Source organism: Typopeltis vanoorti, chromosome 21 (genome assembly GCF_054136105.1).
Source record: "Typopeltis vanoorti isolate ZY-2024b chromosome 21, IOZ_Tvanoo_1.0, whole genome shotgun sequence".
Classification (NCBI taxonomy): domain Eukaryota; kingdom Metazoa; phylum Arthropoda; class Arachnida; order Uropygi; family Thelyphonidae; genus Typopeltis; species Typopeltis vanoorti.
Window position 1 is genome coordinate 90,608,048 of NC_143569.1, and position 22,293 is coordinate 90,630,340.

Below are 22,293 nucleotides of genomic sequence, written 5' to 3' on the forward strand. Positions count from 1 at the left end.
TGGGATTACCCTAGATCTCCTTGGCTAAGGTCTTCTCATAATCTGATTTAGCTTTTCTTACTATGCTGGTAACCTTCCTAGCTTGAGTCTAGTACTGCTCATGGGTGTACTGATCACCTTTCTCGTTGTAAATTCTCCATAACATTTTTCTTTTTTTGCAGATCAAGCTTGATACTATTACTCATCGATCTAACACCTACCTTGTTTGTCTTCCTGACCATGGGGACACAATCTGATATTGCCTTCCTCAGATACCTGCTGATTTTATCCCATGCACTGCTAACATCTTTCCCCTGCAATATGTTCTGCCATGGAACTGCTGCAAGCTCACTCCGAAGCTTGTTATAATTGCCTAACCTGTAGTTCCCTATATACCCGTTCTTAAGAGAGAAATCCACAAATTTTGCAACCTCCCAAGTCAATACCACATGATCGCTCTCACCAATTGGAGGTAACGAGGACGCCTTACTTATGCATATATCCTCTGAACCAATGACCAGGTCCAACACTCTCACATCATGTCCCTTCAGTTATGTGCTGTTTCATGTAATTATCTCATAGAAGATATATGAATTCAATTTCTTTTTAGCCACATGAATTTCCTCCTTCCAGCTGATATCACCATAATTAAAATCCCCCATAATAATCACTAACCCTGCATTCATTGCACTAATTTGCTGATGCGTGAATTCAATATCACCCCCTATACCCCCTGGCTTATAGCAGCAACCAACTGTATATTTAGTTGCGTTCGTCACTATTTCACACCAGACCGCCTCAAATGTACTATCATTCACATGTCTGTCATCTTGATATACTACTTTCTTTGGCTGCAACTCATCAGCTATCATCAACAGTACTCCCCCCCCCGTTCTTTCTTCTCTATCCTCCCTGAAAATACTGTACCCATCACATTCAATTCCAATGACCACATCTTCTGCAACTTTTGGTGAGATTGCACTGACTAATGCCAAAAATTCTTCCCTCTTATTTCGAATGCTTCTTGCATTTGTATACAAAAATTACAGATTCCCTTTAGTTCTTGTACCAGCTTTAGAACTGATATACATGTCACTAATTTCAGTAGTCCCTTGTTGATTTTTATCCCCTCTATTCTGTAATTTATTCTGCAAATAAGGATCAACAATTATACAATCACCACTTAAGTTTTTCCTTCTTACACTCAACCTTTTCACTTTTAGTTTCCCTGCCCAATTACTTCAACTTGTTCAGAAAACAGTAACTTCTTCAATCGCTTATGACCTTCCATGTTTAGATGCAACCCATCTCTTGCATACAGCTGTCTTTTTCCTTCAAACATACTCCAGACATCAACAAATTCCAGATCTCTTTTTTTGCACATTCTTACAATCACATCATTCATTATCATCGCTCGTCTACTTAACTCATAATTGTCAAAATGAGGTAACGCGCACACATTCTCATCCCATTGACACCTTTCTTTTTCACGATATCTAACAATGTTCTTAAATCTTTTGCTACCTGATTTATACTACCACTCAGGTCATTTATATCCACCATAACTATCATCTTTTCTGCATCATGCCCTCTCTTTATTGTTAAGCCACTCTCTCTGTTGTACCACCAGCCAAGCACCGCTATCCATACCATTAATCATAGAATCACCATATATTTTACCACTCATAACTTCATTCAAGTCCAAACAAGAATCACTCACAGCCTCATTTTCTATGCTATTCAGCGTGACTCTCCCAGTTTCATTACTCAACGCTCTTTTACTTATTCCCTCACTCTCACAACATCTTATTTCTTCTAGACCTCTTGTGCTTTCATTCTGTTGACTTCCAATCACTCCCATACTATTTATTTCTTCATCAATCATCAAAGACTCTCCCATATTTAATCCTGTTCTAGTTACTTTAGCTAGAGTAATCTCCATAGTCCTAATTACTCTATTTAACTCAGATTTAATTTCCAGAATCCCCTTACTGAGCAATTCCAATTCCTATTGGAATCAACTACCATCATCCTATTGGGTGATGGTAGTTGCAGTTCGTTGTAGTTGATGGATTTAATGGTGGAGACAGAGAGCTGTAGAGTAGGTATCCTCCCTCGATGAGTCTTTGGACTCCCTGGAGAGATCATGTAATAATAATAATAATAATAGATGGAGTTCATTTTTAAGATTTTAAGGCTTTCCCTTTGAAGATATCCATGAAGTAGTTGGCCTTGGGGAATGAAACACAGAGCTAACAGCTGTGCCCTCTATCTGTTTGTAGAATTTTCCTTGCCAAATGAAATAGCCAGTTTCTTGGTGAACTGAAACAGGGCTATGATATCAGAGGAAAATAAAGCTCAGATAAAGTATAAGGTGTCTTTAAGTGGAATGTTAGTGAACAGAGAGGATACTTCAGAAAACTGACCATTATGTCCATGTGCTGGGGTGTAAGGTTTTTCTATATAGATTTTAAAGTGGACTGAGTTTTTTATGTGTAGAGTGTTGCCAGTATATTGTAAGAGCACTTTGGCTAAATGTTTGGCTAATTTGTATGCAAGTGAATCAATGCCATCCACGATGGTTATAATGCCACATTTTGTTTGTGCATTTTTGATAGCCCATATATCTAAAGGGTGGGAGTCTAGAATTGTGTAGTTTTAGTTGGTGATCTCCAAGTGCCGTGCCAGGAGGTGACATTTTAAAGTTGCCTGTGAATTGGTCTGATCTGTGTATTGTTGGGATTATAATCTAAAAGAAAGATTAAAGTAATCTCTAAGCAAAGAGGCAAGTTCGCGTGTGTAATTTTAGTGGTTTAAAACTATGATGGCATTCATCTTATCAGCTCTCTTAACATCATTCAGTCTAATGTTGTTATCAGTATGGGAGGAAGGGTAAGAATAGCTCATTCTATTTAGATCATAATTTCTTCTGTAGAAATTATTTAGGTACTATTGCATAGTTGTGGCCACAAGCATGCTAATTGCTTCACGGTGAAGGATAATAGGTTTACATTGTTTTCATGAAGTTGTTAAGAGACTTGTAAGGTAAGTTTCCTATTGTGCTGTTTAGGTCTCCAACAAGAACTATTTATACATATATATCATCATCATCTAGTATGAAATGTTGCAAATCCTATACTATATCATGCCATCCCACCCTTTTCACTCCTTAATAGATCTTTAGTTCTTGTATTGTATTGTACAATAAGGTTTTTTTTATAATTTAAATTAGATTTTAGTAAAATTTTTAGTCTAAATTAGAAAATATTTAATGAGTAATCTTTAAATACTCCCCAAATAAATTTACTTACTTTTAATTGACTTCCCTTTCAGAATTACCTATGATAGGACTTTATGTGCCAATACTAGTAAGTTTTCTTCTTGAACCTGATTCTCAGCAAGGTGCTTCAACATTAAGATGTACTGTCCATGACCAAGCACTTCAGAGATTAATGCAAGTTGGACCTCAGTACCCACAGGAATTCCGCACTATAGTTAGCAGAAACAGTCAATTAAAAGATCACCTCGAAATGTGTATACGAACTGGACGTCTAGCAGTTAATTCTGGAAGAAGAGTAATTGAGGGAACGCCTCAGCAATCATCTAAATCTTCCTCCACACCCTCCCCTGCCATTAAATTAAAAACAGATTTTAGTAATTTCACTGGATGAATATAAGTATTTGTTTTGCTTCATTAAAAAAAATTAAAAAGAAAGAAAGTATGATAATGAACCAAAAACAGTAATACTTATGGGACTATATATAGGACATGTAACAGATACTGATGGAATCAGCAGTATTGATACTCTTTTTAATAAAACAAAAGAACAAAAAAAAAAGTTTCAATATAGCAAGTTTGAAATATAGATATATTAAAATTATTTAAGTATTTGCAAAAGAATTAAGATTTTACCACTCTTTTAGAACAACAGTTACAAAAAATTAAACCACTAACCTGATATAATTTTCACTAGAGTATATTTTAAAAAAATAAAATTTTGTATATTTTCACTTGTTATATGAAATGAAAAAAATTCATTGTGTGTATGTGTATGTATGTGTAAATGTTGCTTCCTTTATTTGAAGTGTGAACAAGTTTTATACATAATGAAAAAAAAAAATTATTGATTTTTAATGGAATCACTGCATTAAGTTTAAACTTGTTTATAGGAGTTTTACGAAATTATGAACCAATTTCTTGTTAATATTTGATACACACAAACATAAATATATTTCAACCATTCCAGTATCGAAAAAGCTTCTGTGAGATCTATGTTTATGGTTGGCTTTTAACTGATTAAAAGATATTCCATATATATTTGATTTAATAAGTATGTTAGTTTATGCCTATGAATATACAAATGCTGGTCTCTTTACAAAAATTAGTGATCATATTTATAAATCCCCATGAAGTAAGTTTCCATTTTGGGTGCAGTGCAGTAACAGTGCTAAAAATTAAGAGTAGCTACTTCCTCCTCTTTTTAACTGTATAAAACAGTATAAGTGGATTAATTGTGAATTACAAATAAACTTGAAATGAACAGGATTCTGTAGTACTTAGTATAGTATCTGTTATACTACAGCTAAATTTTTGAAATTATTGAAATTATCTTTTCTTTCCTTTGAATTGATATGTTCCAAGTGTTTCAGGAGAACATAACAAGTAATCAGTTTATGTATTTTCTGCATTATTTGATTATTCAGTTTAATGCTCATTCGTGCAGTTAAGTTCATTTAATAAGTACAAGAGAAAAACAGTATAATATAAATGTGCAAATAAGTTTGGACAACAATCTTTATTTTGACCAAGTGATAGTCCAGAGGCTTTACCAAGGTAAAGCCTCTAGTACATAAATTCAGAAACTTAAGCTGATATGCTTACTGCTTCTTTAGCTCTTTGAGCAACGAGTTGAAAATATATATCTCAATTTCTGTGGCACATAAATCTATTCTATATATATAAAAAGATAAGCCGAAATTTGAAAAGTTTTATGTCACATTTTTTGTCTTACCAGCCCGGAACTCGGGGGGGAGGGGGGAGGGGAAGGGAGCTCCCCCTAGTATATATATAGGGAAGATTGATAAAAGATGGAAGAGCCTCTTTTTGTAAATTTGCAGCTTTCTTATAGTTAAAATTTGAATGCATGTACATATTGATACTGTTTTTCATGTGTTTTACAGATGAAGCATAGTGTCATATTCATATATATATATATATATATATATATTGCTTTACTACTCAAAGGGTTAAAAAACAATCTGAGGACTACTCTGATATTTGAATAAATATAAAATTTATTTATATATCAGATTTTGTAAATTACTCCAGAATATCTTCAAACACTGCAAATTCCTAAAATTATCCTGAATGGAATGCTCTCTTTTGATAAATTGTCAATGTATGATCAACTACAAACATATACCAGCAGTACATGTGTATTTAATTTTTTATGTAATATTTATATAGGAGAATTTTTTAATTATTAAAAAAACAGAACCTTGAGGCAAAAAAACGTTTGTATCAGTTTTGTTCTCAAGGATGATTGTAAAAGTGGTATATATTATATTATATTACAGTGTACTTTTTAAAATGGTGCTTTAATATTTTAAGCAAATTTATAAGATTGTTTATTTGTATATTTCTTATATGCTTAGTGATTGTACATACAAATATAATACAGTTTACTTTGCTAGTAAAACTTCTGGATTGCTATATCTTCTATGATTATGAATTCGTCTTTTAGAGAAGTAAAGCAATTGCCAAAAGTATTTTTGTGCTATAACCTACATTTTGATGTGTATTCCTTTCCTTTACGTCTAAACAACAGCAATAATGTTTTTTGGAGGGAACTCGACATAAGTTTTAAAATATATTGGTACATAAATAAGTTGAATAAATAATTCAAATGTTGTTTTAAGCTCCATTTGGTCTTTTTTTTCTTTTCTTTTTTTATTTTTTATTTAAGACACCTTATAAACTCAAGGAGCTAAACTAGTTCATCCAGAGCAGGGTTTTACAAGCATCAACCCATGATGGGGTTCAAACCCCACAACCTGTTGGTTGGAGAGTAAGTATACTATCCACTCAGCCAACCAGATTGGCCTTTCTAAAAACAAGTGTTTCTTTGAGAAAATGTTATTTAACAAAGAGAAAGTATGTTCAAACAGTATTTGAAACGTAGTGAGACTACTCACATTATTTGGTATCTGAGGTATCTTCAGAGTTGAACATTTAGATTAGATTTGTTTTCTTTTTCAAAGTAATATCTTTCACATGTTATACAACATTTTTTTGTTTTATCACTCCATCTATTTCTCAAACATGTGCCATGGGTTGTTTTCAAGACATCTAGCATTGGGTAGTGGCAGTGATTTGCTTCACTTTGGAAACAAAGCAAACTTTGGAAATGCCCAAAAATCACAGAGATCATACAATGCAGCTATGGTCTTGACATAAAACTACTGTTACATCACTGGTATTTTGTTTCCCTGAATTGCATACTACAAATGAATCCTATGTCTTTGCATAAATATAACATTCATCAGACATGGTTTCCTTCTGAGATACCCAGTACTGAAAAATCATTTCTTTAGAGTACAAAAACTATCAACATTGCTTTCACAGAAGGTGCTTTACAAATTTCTTTGATAAAAGCAAGTTTTTGCTTTATCAAACACTTGACTGCTGTTTCAGTTTTGGGTTGTAGTATTTAATTCAAGACTTGTCATGATGATGAAGCATTAAAAAAGTTTTGTTCATTGAGTGAAATTTCACTGATAGGCTTCCAGTGCATTTGTTTTTCATTAGTCATTAAGATGACAAGGAACCAATACTGCACGTTGCTCATGTTTAATCTTGATGATTCTCATAATGAGAATCTTCCAACGGTCAGCCAGCTTTCTCGAGTCCAGTCTGTAATGGCAATGCAAATGTCAACCAACATTTTATTTTCTCCCCTTTAAAAAGTTTTTCCCATCTGTTGCTATTGCTCTGCTCATTGTCTTCAGTTCTTGGGTATTTCATAACATTTCTTTTGTCCCACAGCCACATTTTCTTATAAATTAAAGATGCCAAGAAATTATATTCTTGGTTTCATCCTTTATCTAAGTGTAAGCAAACAAAGTTTGCACATGAAGTCACTTCACAACTGGGCTACTTGTATACTAAGGCAATTGATGTGAAGTCATTAGCATCTATATACAAGTAGTCCAGTCATGAAGTAACTTCACGCACAAGCTCTTTGTTTGCTTACAATTGGATAAAGGATGAAACCAAGAATATAATTTCTTGGCATCTTTAATCAACACATTTTCTTAGTTTTAAACAGAATTTTGAAGATCATGTTTGTCACATTCATGTGAATTATTGTTCCCCACTGCTATTGAATATCACTTTGAAAGTTGATATATGAGCCTTTTCGATCAAGGCTAGTACAGCTGAGCATTGTTACCAGTCTCACTGCTTCTTAAATTCAAACGGCACATAAATATAGCGGTTTTTTTGCACTTAATACATTTTCAAATAATTTCATGTTGATTCAGTTCAGTTTTCCTATAAATTATTGATAAGCTATAAATAATATGTGCCTCATTTTTCACACATTTCCACAAAATGGCAACAACTAAGTCTTTTTTTATTCTCTCGCTCTCTCTCTCTCTCTCTCTCACACACACACACACACTCAATTAGTGATGTAATAAAATGCCTGCATCGTATGTAAAGTAATAAATTCATTGATTCTTAACTACTTATGTCCAGCATATTTCACTAAAATTAGATTTACTGTACATATAAAACAATAGCTGCTTTGACTTTGTGTTTTGATGATATTCCAAACACAAATTGGGTCCAAGTTAGTCAATGTATGTATATCAATAATTACATGGACTTAAAGTGTCTACTAAAATTAACCCTGGATATTATTGAAAAAACATGGATATGAATACAAATTATTTGATATACAAAGGGCTTCTATATTTACATGAATGCATTTACATGTTAATAAGTATATCAAATAATTTGTATTCATATCCATGTTTTTTCAATAGTATCCAGGGTTAATTTCAGTAGACACTTCAAATCCATGTAATGATTGATGTGTACGTACATTGACTAACTTGGACCCAATTTAGCCTCATAGAAGGAAAGACATGCAAATGCAGATTGATAGGAATTCTCCAGAGTAAAGTAAAGAATAAAAAGGTGATAGTAATTCAGTAAATAATTAGATTAAACATGTCAAGACCAGAATCTTGACATGTTGTAATGTGACCAATTTTTTTACAATGAAAAGGAGGACGAAAAAATTTAAGAAAAAAGTACAACGTAAATAAATGAAACATTTTCTTAATTTAAACAAAAATACACTAATTATGCTTACATCCCTTTTAATTATTTAATTAAACGAGTATTTTTCCATTGAATGAATATTTTTTGTCAATATATCATTTTCTAACAATATATTGGAAATTTCGGAGCAAGAAATATCCTTCATATTGAATTTTACGGTAAATGCTGCAGTTAGAGTATCAACATTCAATCTTGATTTCTCACTTGTCCAAAAATCATTACCAATTGAAAACACTCTTTCAACTGCTGCATTAGTTCTAGGGCAGCACAGCGTAAATTCAACAAGAATAACTAAATTTTCATATGGAATGTGTTTGTTTTTGAAATGGTTAAATATTTCCACCCATCTTTTATCAATTTCAACATGTTGATTTTCCCATTGTTCTAATTTATCAGAATTTAAATATACATTCAGTCTTCTAATTTCTTCAAACAGACAATTGTCATCAATTTTAATATCAGGCATTTCTTTCGATAAAAACTCAACACAATTTTCAATATCTGCCCAATTTACTTGTGATGAAGTCAAAAAACACCATTGAAAACTGTTATTTCCTGTGATATTTGTTTCAGACCATTCTTTGACATATTGGAAACATGTTTGGTAAAAATTCTGCACTTCTTTGGTAAACTTTTCCGTTATGCCAGGATTTGATTCCTCTAAGTTTGACAATTTTCTTTTTATTATTAAAGGAATAAATTTTTCTTCAAATCGTGATTATATTGAAGGTCAAAATCGTTCAAAATAAGACTAACTTCTGTAGCTGAAATATGTTCACCTTCAATCTTTTGAATCGTTTTGTGGAAAATAGATGCCTGATTATGTACAAAATACATTAATATCTCCAATAATTCATAATTGAAAAAAGATTCCAGAATTTTTGGACATTTGTCTAAACTTAAAAAATATGAACAGAGAGGCTCAAATAATTGTAAAACATGCTCTATAGCAGGTGTTAGAGCGAGTCCTCTAACTTTTGAATATCCTAAAAGTTTTTTGTCTTCATTATTTGCGTCTTCACAAAATTGTTTTAAAGTAGCCACACGAACAGTAAAACGACTAAAATACAAATAAATTGTCGTTATTATTATTTCTACATCAATTGGCATGGCACATGACGCTGTGTTGATTGCATTTTACAAAATATATGCATTACAACCTATTCCTAGTGTTTTCTTTTGGAGTAAATCTTGTAATTTTACATAGACATTATTCACTCCTTTGCGTCTTCGCCCACCAAACTTTGTGTTTGTATTATCAGCTGTTAGTGCAACAACTTTAGATTTCAAATTGTTTTCATTTATTACTCTGCATAGGTGGTTTGACAAAATTTCAGCAGTTTCGCCCTCAGTGGATTCTAAATTTAAAATTTTTACTTGAATGCCCTTGGTAACATTATAATACCTTACAAGTATTGGATACAATTTGGTTTCATTATGATTTGATGCATCAGATAAAACTGTTACAAATGCTGCATTTTCCAAGTCTTCTGCAAGTATTTTATCACAGTAATTTTTAAATACTGATTTAATAATAGCCTCACATTTTGTCCTGGCACATGAAAATTTAGCATTGTGAAACTTTTTCAATAATTTAGTTGTACAATCCATACTGCGAAAACTTTGATTGTGAATTATGGTATGAAATGCAAATGTTCCCTCCATTATAGCTAACTGTTTTTCATCTTCAGAATAATTAGAAGTTTTAAAAAAATAGGTTACTTTACTACTGGAAGCTGATGCATCTAATGATTGCTTATGTTTGTTGGTGTTCAAGTGTTTCGTTATAGCTGCTCTGCCTCCAACTGCAATACAAAATTCTCCTCTGCAAATATTGCAGAAAACAATGTCTCTCTTTGATATGAGGAGTGGAAATTCCTTTTTCAATTGATCATTGAAATGGCATTTCCTCTTTCTTGATTTTTCCATCCCTTAAATGAAATTAAAAATTAAAAATAAAATATAGAGCCACACGAACGATGCAAGCACATTATGAATAAATAAAATTAACAGTTCGGCGCGGCATCTCTGAATACAGAGATTAACAGATTAGTTTTAAAATATCAAAAAGGAGGACAGGTAGGAGGACACTTTTCGAGAAAGGACAGAACCTACAAAAGAAGGACTGTCCTCCCTAAAGGAGGACGATTGGTCACCTTATTATTCATCTAGTTATTTAATGAATTAGTATTACATTCTTCCTCTACTCCTCTATTTTACTCTGGAGAATTCCTATCACAGAATTCCTCTTTCTGTGAGGCTTTATTACTAAATTGGGTCCAACTTAGTTAATGTATATGTATAAAAAGGGGAAAAAAAAAACATTTCATTTTTATATCTGGTGGTTTCATTATATTCATAATTTTTTTTCCTTTCAATTTCTTATTACTTTTCAAAAGAGTGTTACCTTTTTGTTAGAAAAAAAATGGCTGATGTTTTCTATATGTTTCTAATGCTGGAGTAGATGAGTTTACACATTTATTTCTCTAAACTTACATATATAGTAAATTGTGTATTTAATGTGTTTCATAACCAATAATTTTGAATAAACACAGTAATTAAAAACATAGCTTCTCTAGTAATAACAACAAGAAAAAAAAATTATAATATTACAATAGATTATTTGGATTTGTCTCCTTTGTTGAAATAAACATAAATTAAATATAGATATTATACATTTTGATGTGTGTGTGTGTGAGAGAGAGAGAGAGAGAAAGAGTTTAAAACATGGTATGATGGGCTTTGTTGTTACAGTGTTTGCCTCCTGTGATGAGTTTTTGACTCCATGGAGGTCTGCTGTTAATAATTATAACAATATATAATAGTATAAGTGTTTTCTTAATTGTTTTTCATTATGCTGGTTGTTGCTGTTATGCAGTATTAATATTACACAGTAAGCTATTTCATAATAGTAGTGATTCTCACCAAAATCATCTTGTATGGTAAATGTGCATAATTTCAAGAATAGTTTATCTCTGTAGACTTAATATTATTATTAATGGTCAACTATACATTCTTTGCAGAACTGTCCTATTCATACATTTTTAGAAGTCCATGTTGTATTCATTTTCTTACCACCATTACTAACAAAATATTTTTCAGCTTACAGCAGTTTAATGACAGTCATGCCAAGAAGTAAAGTGATTTTCAAAACACAAACTGTACTGTAATACTGATTATTAGGAAGTATATGATGTAATGATTACTTCTCATGTAACAATAAATTAATAACTATTATTTTTCAGGAAATAATAATGTATACAAAAATATTAATTATAACTTTAATTTCCTATATTTCGGCAACGTTATGTTGCCATCATCAAAGATCACAAAAACAATTACATGTGCAACCAGGCACTTTTTTTTTTTTTTTTGATTGATCACATTGTTTTTGTGATCTCTAATGATCGCAGTGTAACACTGCCAAAATATTGGAAAGTTTTAGTTATTATAATTAATATTTTAGTATACATTATTACTTCCTGAAAAAGAATAGTTAGGCATATATGTTGGTTACTCATATCTACCAGAATTAACATTAAATGAAATTGGATGAGTAAGGTAGACCAGCATCCCATTTTGCATGAAAATATTATCAGTCTCTGAAATAACTGAATATGCAGTTAAGAAGGTTGTTGTTATCCTAATCCTATTTCATGGATGTTTATATCACATCTGAAAATTCTTTGTATATTTTAAAAATCTCCATCTATGGAATTTCCAATTAAACTGCCATGCAGTATAAGTAAATACAACTGTATTGAGTAAAATATATTTCAGGGACAGAACATTTTCATGCATTATAAATATATTCTAAATGTAACACTGAGCATTTTTGCAAATGTTGAATAGTATGAAGCATTTATTTCAGAATTTTTTAAGTATCATTCAAAAAAATAAGATCAAGATTATCTACAAAGTCAGTTTATTTTTAAAAAAAAAAATTGCAGGAGAAAATTGTTTCAAGTTTACTCTTCCATTTTGCGTTGACATTTGCTGGCCTTAGTCTGCCTATTAATTTCATTAGCAGTATGTGATTTATGTAGACAGCAGCATTTCATGATCTGATGCAGATATTGTCAGTGCCTTGGAATGTTGCTCATATCCAGCTGGCATGGAGCAAAAGAGCAACCAATAATAAACTTGCTCAAATTGTCTAAGTACAAACAGAAGTGCTCATATGAAAAGATCTTTCAGAACTAAGCTGAATCCAAAAAAATGGTTTGACCATTAAATTGATACTCAGTGTGTTATTGGTATAATATATTTTTTTGTTTAGTTTTTGCAAAAATCCACACAAAAATGTAGGTTATCAGTACTAAATTTGTTTCGGTCAATTAAATATTGCAAAATATTACTGGTAAATATTGCATAGTTCAGCATAACTTGATGATTGAGTAAATTTTCAGGTGTACAATTTATTTATTAGAGCTTCACTTCTTAATGATATCATTTAAATTAGCAGTAATTTAATCATATAGAAAATCAGTATAATAATGGTCAACAACGAGAACACTGAAAGGTGCACCCAAAGGAATAATGTTGCTCTACTTTCCAGCAACATTTTTTTTTATTCTTTTTGTAGCTATATTAATTCATAAAATATTTTTATAACTTAAGTATTCTTATCCTCTTTAATTTATGAAGTCTTCCATTATGTATTTAGGCATGAGTGAATGAATGCATGAGATGCAGGAATAAATGCCGAACTGTTGTATACTTAAATAAAGAATACCAAACACTTTGCCTTTTCTTATTTCAAGACTGGTAACAGTTATTTAAACTGTTTTGCACAGAATTTCATGAAAACACTTCCTATGCAAAAGCAGACTAATCATAGTTTGTTGCTCCACTCATAAACCATAATGAAAATTAAAAATGCATTCAGATCCCAAAAGAGTTTAAAAATAAACAATTCATTAATATTCAATATAAAAATCTTAGAACCCTTTACACCAAAATAAAGTATCATTAAAAAGAATGAAAATACAATAAGGCCTGGGGGAAAGTGGCATTTGTGTCCTTAGCGCTAGGTTGCCTGAAAACTCAGTTCGAATCTAGTCGTTGACTATAGGAACTTTTTCTAACTCTTTCTTTGACCACTTATTGAGTTATTTGATCTTAGGCATGGACAAGTGGGTTTTTTACTCCCAGAAACTCAGATTCTTTATCCCGTAAACTCAAGAAAATTGACCATAGAACCCAGAATATCCTGGCCATTAATATACTATGTTGGGGACCATGACATGGTGACACTTATCTGTTTGCTTTTCTTCACTGGATTCTGTTTATAATTAGTAATAATCTTGGGCCAACCATCTCTGATTGGCTAGTGATGGAAATTGAACTGCTCCCCTCAGTCTCCAAAATTTACATTGGTCTACAACATCGTATTCCCTACAATGGAATAAAAGGTATTAGCGGATAATTATTATTTATTTTTAAATACAATGAAAGGAGATGAAATGCTCTGTAGATTCAGTAATGGAAAAATGTTCTTAGACATCCAAGATGTTACTCCAAATTCTCTTGAAGGATAGTTGGTAAATGTCCAAAGACTAGAAATTGTTTTTTATTATTATTAAGAGAGACCCCCCCCCCATGGAGTCAGAGACTCATTGAAGGAGGCCACATACTACACACACACCAACTATCACACTTATTTTTGAATTCATTCACACTACTTGCACTCACAATATCCAAAGGCAATCCATTCCAATCACGCACTAACCTCTGAGAGAAAAATCTAGCCCTCACACCCTTCTCAGCTTCCAAGGATGCCCCCTCCTCCTTTCCCCACCCTCCATCAATTGCAATCCTGTATGACTCAGAAGTTTGTAAGTCTCAATCATATCACCCTTGTTTCTCCTGTTTGCTAGTGTCTGCAGTCTACAAATTCTCAATCTGTCTTCATAATCAGTATTCCACAATCCTGATATCATTTTTAACACTCTCCTTTGTACTCTCTCCAATATATCAGAATCACACAACAGAAAGCAGGAGACCAGACCTGTGCACAATAGTCCAAGTGAGGTCTTATCAAGGCCTTGTAACGAGGCAAAATAACATCCTTATCTTTACATGTGAAATTTTATTTCAGCATTGCAATTATTTTTCGAGTTGTATTTGCAATCTTTGCCACATGACCCCTGAACTTCAATTTCCTATCTAGCAGCGTTCCTGATTACCCAAGATCCCTAGCCTCATCAGTTTCTTCTAGCATAATCCCACCAATATAATATGACATTGGATATGTAATCTGGCTGAAGTGAATGACTTTACATTTACTAACATTGAACTGGTACCCATTTTTTTGCCCACAATACCAGCCTATTCAAATCATTCTGCAAAGACTGCATATCAGCAGCATTCCTGATTACCCTACCTATCTTTGCATCACAGCAAATAGCTGTATGTCGCTTGTCAAATCCTTAACAATATCATTCATGTACAGATTGAATAACAGTGGACTAAGCACTGATCCTGTGGTACACCACTTTTTTTTTTTTACTAGTTATGGGCAGTACTACCTATACGTCTTGTCCAAACTTGATATAGGCCTAAGCCTTTACAAGTGTTTTACCCTATGCCTGTTCTAGTTATCATTGTAGTCATTCTCTGGTGGCAACACCATGTCACCAGTGTGCCCTGTATGGCCCTCAAGGAAAGAACTTTTATATCCTGCACAATCCCAAGCTGTTTTAAGTCCTTATAGCTGTCTGTGCTCCATACGCCATGTAAAGAGATGGTGTTGCTGGTAAACCTCAGAGTTGCCCCGTGCTCCTCCCATATCTTACTAACTAGATCTTGGTTATTCTTATAATAGTTAAACCTTGCAGACTCAGATCCCCTATATACCACTTTTTGGTATCTGTTAGTCAGCCATTCTCTTATCCATGCTAATATTGTATAACCCAAACCCATTTTCTCCAATTTATGCAACAGTCTACCATGCTGTATTCTGTCAAAAGCCTTAGTAAAATCCAAAAGTATCATAGTGTGTACATTCCCTTGTCTAGTTCAGTGGTAACATTGTTATAGAATGTGAGCAATATACATAAATGAAGTAAATTATATACATGGAGTCAAAATTAAAGTATCCATGTTACGGCCTTGTGAATTGTCACCTAACTTGATATAATACAATGTGCATCATATGGAGCGATATCTGATAGAGACAAAAAAATTCCAAACCAGGGGTGCTGTAGCATGTACTGAATGTAGATGTAATTTTTTTGTGTGTGTGTAAGAAGGAAAAGTAAGTTTTATTAGCACTATTATGCAATCATGGGCTGTACTGTTCAACATGCTGCCCTCCCTGGTATGCTGCAAACTGCATCCTTTACACAGTGTGTTCAATGGCAGAATGTAGTTGGTTGGGACTGATGTTTCACATGTGTGTTTTGCTGTCTTTCAGCACTGGCAAGTTATCAGGGTGATCCCAATAAACTGTTTTTCAGAAATCCCTAGAGCTAGAAGTCAAGGGTTAGATCAGGTGAATGGGGAAGCCATGCAGTAGGAAATGCTTGGCGAAGTTGTCCTTTGGAAATACTTCATGGGGAAATCTGTTCCACAGGTGGATGGAATGAAAGATGACTGGAAGTAGCAAGTTTGTTCAGTATGCAGTTCAACTATAAAGGGATGATGAGCACTTGTAGATCTTGAAGAAATGGGAGACATGAATAGCAGTTCTGGTAAAAGGCAGACATGGAAATATGTGTGGAAGGACTGAAAAGAATCTGCAAGAGGTGTCATTAATCAACAGAACTACCACTCCAAACGAGAACAGTATTCCAAGGTTGGCTTAGGATTGGGATTTATACAGAGTAACTCGAGAGTGAAAGAGGATGCCAGTTTTTTTTTGGTAACTGAGGCTGCTATAGGAGTGATGTGATTATTCAGAAAGGTTTAGAGCAAGTCATTTTGAAAGGAGAGATCTGGTCTCGACTTGAGCTGAGTATTATCAAAAGTAAGTGGAGAATATCAGGTCTTTTCTATGAGAAAACAAGTAAAACTGTTTTGGAAGCATTTTCACCCAAATAAAGGAAATTGCAGAGATGTTCTGGGGATTTACAGATTTATTCTTATGAGGTTCCCAATCCCTTTGTGGGGGAGGGGCATGTTGAACCCTCCTAATGAAGGATTAAGTATATTACTGCAAATCCATGTGTATTAATGGGGCCTGCTTATCTGTTCTAAGGACAAAAAACCCTCTATCCCGTATAAGACTGGCTAGCTCACCTTTAGTTGAAAGAGACCATATAAAGCTTCCTCCCTTCGTAGACGGGAATCGAAACCAGGTCTTTCCAACAAAAGTGCTTCGTCTATACCAACTGGCTCCAATTCGTGAAGCTTGAGATGTTTAAGCACTTCAAGGCTGGTATGAGTGGAGACTCCATTATTGCACATAGGGATCGATCTGAGAGCAAAGTGGTAATCCAGTTACAAAGGGAGAAAGGTAGTTCATATGATGGTAATTTCATTGTTATTTCGGGCAACTCCAACGAGTCGGCAGGCTCATCGAGGGAGGCCCTAACATCATGTCAAGAACAACTATTCAACATTCACACAGAATCATACCTCGCCTTCAACTCATTCATGGTCATCGCACCCACAACAGACTCCGGCAGCTTATTCCACTCATTCACCACTCCAAGTAAAAAAATTTGCTCTAACACCCCTGCTAACCACATTCTTGCCCAGCTTCCATGTATGGCCCCTAGTCCTCCCACCAGCAATCCTATTCTCAAAAATATCTTCTGGATTAATCCTATAGAAACCCTTCAGTAATTTGAATGTCTCAATCATATCACCCCTCCTTCGCCTATTGTCCAATCTCTGCAACCCACAAATCTTCAACCTGTTCTCATAAGGTTCATTCCACAGACCTGCTATCATCTTGGTCACTCATCTCTGGATTCTCTCCACCTCCTCCCCATCAAGAAGAAATCCTGGTGCCCATATCTGGGCATAGCAGTCTAGATGGGATCTTATCAAGGCTCGATATAGTGGAACTATAACTTGTTTGTCTCTGCTTGTTAAAGTATTTTTCAGCAACCAAGTGATTTGATGAGCTGATTTAGCCACTTTTGCAATGTGCCCCCCCCCCCCCCAAACTTCAACTCTCTATCCACCAACACTCCCAAATCCCTGGCCTCATCAATCTTCTGGAGTACAGTTCTACCAATGTGATATACTGCTGCTAATCTTTTCACTCCAAAATGCATAACCTTACACTTTTCCACATTAAATTGACATCCATTTTCTCTAACCCAGTTCTCCAAACTATCCAAATCATCCTGCAAAATTTTGACATCCTGTGCACTCACAATTGCTCTATCCACCAAAGTTGGATAGAGCAATTGTGAGTGCACAGGATGTCAAAATTTTCATCATCAGCAAACAAGTGACCACTTCCTCTCAGATCCTTTTCTATATCATTAATGAACAAATTGAAAAGCAGTGGTCCAAGAACAGAGCCCTGCGGCACACCACTAGTCACAAGCCGTCTTTTAGACTTCACTTCTCCATAAACCACGCTCTGGTATCTCTCCTTCAACCACCCTCCTATCCATCTCACCAACCCTATATCTATCCCCATCTGCTCCAGTTTACTGATTAGGTTTCCATGTGGTATCCTGTCAAAGGCCTTGGCAAAGTCCAGTAGTATCACTGTAAACCCATTACCCTTATTCAGTTCAGCCATCACTGTGTTATAAAACGTGAGCAAGTTACTGAGGTATGATCTACCCTTCACAAAACCATGTTGTCCCCCATTTTCATTTATCCAATCCTGTATTCTCGACTAATTTCTCCAAGACCTTGATAATTCTTTATCTTAATTGTCAGTACTATAATAGTACTGATTATTCTTTAGCCGCTTCACGTACGACACAGGCTGGTATACCATCCAATCCCACAGATGTATTGACATTGAGGTTTTGCAATAGACTACTCATCTCCACTTCATTCACCACAATTCCCGTATAATTATTGGTTCATTCATTTCTGCAATGTCACCACCTGGAAGATTTATTCTTGCAAAGTGCTCGCTCAGTAATTCAACTATATCAACTGATTCGGTTACTTCCCTATCATCGGCATTCTTTAAAATCATTCTGCCATATACATTTTTTCTTTAACTTGCAACATATTGAAAAAATTGTTTAGGATTCTCTTTAGCCTGCATGACCAATGTTCTTTCGTAATCCTTTTTTGCTTTTCTTGCCACACTCGTTACCCTTCTGGCCTGCGCTTTATACCATTCATGTGCCTGTTGAATCACCTTTCTCCTTAAATTCTTTTTTTTGCACCTCAAGCTTAATGGTGTTATTCATTTATTTAACCCCTACTTGATTTATTATTCGGACTCTAGCTATACAGTCAGCCATTGCTTCATGCCAACACTTCTTAACTACCTCCCATGCACTATCAACTTCTAGCCCTTGCAGTTGTACATGCCATGGCACTGAACCAATCAATCTCCTAAGCTTGTCATACTTACCAGCCCGAAAATTCCATATGTACCCTGTCTTAATTGTAAATTCCACACCTTTAGCCACCTCCCAAATCAAGACCCTATGATCACTCTCACCAATTTGTAGCAACGTGGTCATATTCGTTACTGCCAAATTCTCAGATGCAATTACCAGGTCAAGCACTCTGGTATTTTCCATTACATGCCATTAAGGGATAACTATCACAGATAGTTATTCCTTAATAACCGCATTTACGAATTTAGGGACACAAAACACGTGTTGAAATGATTATATTACTTATTATTAATAAAATAACAATTGACGTCTTGACCCTCGTATGGAGGTCATCATCAGAAAAACACGCGTATATATATTAAAACAAGCTACATGCTTTTGCATTCCACAAAGGTAAATTGATCTTTAATTAGCCTGACCTCTGGTGGTAAAAAAACACAATAAACCTTGCTAAAGTCCTCTGGTACTAAGATTTTCTTTTGGGCTTGTACAGTTCAGGTTGCTATTAAATATTAAAAAAAAAAAAAACTTGTATTGAGATTTTTCTTTGGATTTTTCTGGTTGCAAATGGGTTCTATGCATTCTTGGAATGGTTAAGCCATTTTTTTTTTTTGTGCAAGTTAGGATTGTGTTTGAGCATATCACATTTTGCTTTAAATTTCCTCTTGTACCAGGTTTTGATGCGTAAGACGAAAGACCAACTTTTGTCCTCTGGATATTTTTCCTTACAACCTGGCAAAGATCACTTGTTTCGCTATCCGCTATATTACTCAAAAACAAGGAAAAATTAATAATGAAGTTCCAAGCACAAACAGCAAGAACGCACAAGACAATCAGTACGCCATAACCAAAAAGCGGCCATTTACAAACCGACATCCCAAGGAGCAGCCAATCGCCCACAAGCGAAGTTAGGAACACCCAACCACCATCGGACTACGGCCTGGTTATCAACAAATCAAACTACAACCTCACCCAAGGTGAACTCTCGCTGTTGGAAAAAGGCCTAAAATTGTGCAAAGGTCAGTAAACAAACTGGATACCATATCAGATCTAAGATCCCTCACCGCCTATCTAGCTGACAAAATGCGTATGCAAACATCTTGCATACTAAAATCAAACAAAAAACTAAGCAGCAACTTAAACAAAACAGAAAAACTGGCCGTCAAATCCCTAAAAAATAACGGTATTATAAGTACAAAATCAGATAAAGGGAATGCTACTGTTGTTTTAGATCGGACAACCTACATAGAAAAAATGAACCATTTGGTATCCGGCCACAACACCTGCCAAATGGCAAACTACTACCCCCCACGAAATGCATAAAGAAAACAACTGAATTAATTAAATCCGTTAACACATGGCCAGAAGAAACTACTAAAAAACTAATACCTCATTATGCCTACGCTCCCAGAATTTACTGCCTGCCAAAAATACACAAAACAAACACCACTACGATTGTCGAAGGAATCGACAACCCGAATTACCACTTAGCCAAAAAATTAGCAGCCACATTCAAGGAAGTGGTAGGTCATTCCCCTTCCTGCATTAAAAATACACATTTCATAAACAAATTTAAAAACATTACACTCAGCGACCAAGATTTATTAGTCAGCTTTGACATAACTGCCCTTTTCACCAATTTCCCGATTAATGATACTATTATGCTCCTACAGAACATTTCCACAGGACATCACGGCCCTCTTTGCCCAGGTACTCCGCTCCGGATATTTCATGTGGCAAAACAATTTTTACCTTCAAAAAGAAGGTACAGCCATGAGCTCACAACTCCCCCCCCCCCAATAGCTAACTTTTATATGGAAGACTTTGAGCGCAACGAGCTCTAGAGTCAGTTTGCCTGAAGCCCAAAATTTGGCTCAGTTACGTGGATGATATTTTCGGATTTGACCCCATCACCGCGAAGGAATGTAGCCACCTGAACAAACAATACAAGCGTATCCAATTCACCATTGCAATTGAAAAAAACCTACTCTCTTCCTTTCCTAGACACACATCTTCCCTCAAGCAGTCTCTCCTCAGTCTAATGCAGACCTACACACTCAGGCCTGTACATACACAAAAATTCTTACAACCACCCAACACAAAAACTAGGTGTCATAAGTTCCCTTAAACATAGAGCTCAAACTATTTGTTCAAATGAGCAAGCTCTAAACCACGAATAAGATCATCAACCATATATTTATAAAAAAATGGATAGAGTAAAAAAAAACTATTCACAAGGTCCTCCAAAGAGACACCACTAAAAACAAAAACGATTTCAAGAATGCCATTGCCATACCTTATGTTAGGGGCTTTTCAGAAAAAATAGAACACTACACAAATACAACATCAAAACCACCTTTAAAGCCCTGACAAAATTAAGACACCTACTCAGATCTTCCAAAGATCCTCTTCCACACCTAGCCTACCCAGTGGTTTACAAAATACAATGCACATGTAACTTACCATACATAGGGAAAAAAGGGCGAACCATTCCAATTAGGAAGAACGAACACGAACGACATTAAATGCCTCCGTTTTGGAAAAATCAGCCTTTCAGACTATGCATTCTAGACATACCACAGAATTGATTGGGAAGGTTACTAGTCCCTACACCGCACCAAAACCTGTTTCGAGAGGACCACGATTTTTTACCATTAGAGGTAAGACTAAATAAAACCAATTAACAGCATAGATTCGATTTACTTTTGTGGAGTGCAAGAGCACGTAGCTTGTTTTCATATACACGTGTCTGATGATGACTTAATTTATAAGGGTCGAAATGTCAATTGTTACTTAATTAATAATAAGTAAAATAATCATTTCAACATGTCTGCTTTGTGTCCCTAAATTCGTAAATATGAATGCTGATCACTGTATAACCTTAAAAAAAATGATGGTAATTTGTTCAGAAGTCCTCGATGTAGGCCAGAAGATATGTAGATCTAGAATCGCGAAAGCCATGTTTGTGGTGAACCAATTAGATGACAGTTCTCCAGCTGTCAAAAAAGGTGACTGTTGAACAACCTCTAGAGTCTAGACAACTGAAGTGAGAGCAGCAGCTTGATGGTAGACATTTTTTGGCAATTGGCTGTATATGTATATATGGGTCCATTCTATAGGCTGGATGGAAGTTGAGTATAAATATAGTATATTGATGATTTAAAAAAAAAATGTTCGTTCAGGAGCACGACCCTTGAGTACAATAGATGTTATTCTGTATTCTGTTAGGAACAGCTGCTTTATATATATATATATATATTGGTGGGAGGGCACAAGAGGCATGAGATATAATTTTCTAGTAGAGTGGGAGTGATTTGCATTAGTATATATCTATGGAGGAGTGAAGAGAATAATGAAAAGAACGTGTCTTTGGATAATGATACAATGCTACCATTAGGGTGATAAAGAGGAGGTAGCACAGATGGACAAATTATTCCTCTTAATGAGGTGTTTATAAGTGTATGGCTATGC

General features: G+C 34.6%; 2 protein-coding genes across 4 annotated transcripts in view; one reads left to right on the forward strand and one right to left on the reverse strand.

The window, feature by feature from the left end:
- Positions 1 to 5,903, forward strand: part of LOC150095098 (HEAT repeat-containing protein 5B) — a 665,516-nt gene extending 659,613 nt beyond the window's left edge. For all 3 annotated transcript variants that reach the window (XM_090410861.1, XM_090410863.1, XM_090410862.1), the window contains one exon: positions 3,313 to 5,903. In XM_090410861.1, coding sequence (XP_090266987.1) covers positions 3,313 to 3,650 — 338 coding nt within the window. In that variant the 3' untranslated portion in view covers positions 3,651 to 5,903. The remainder of the gene's footprint in view (positions 1 to 3,312) is intronic.
- Positions 5,904 to 7,914: 2,011 nt separating this feature from the next.
- On the reverse strand, positions 7,915 to 13,064 carry LOC150095099 (uncharacterized). The gene has a single exon (XM_090410865.1). The coding sequence runs from the start codon at positions 10,256 to 10,258 to the stop codon at positions 9,467 to 9,469; it is 792 nt and encodes a 263-aa protein (XP_090266991.1). The 5' UTR covers positions 10,259 to 13,064; the 3' UTR covers positions 7,915 to 9,466.
- Positions 13,065 to 22,293: the final 9,229 nt, after the last annotated feature.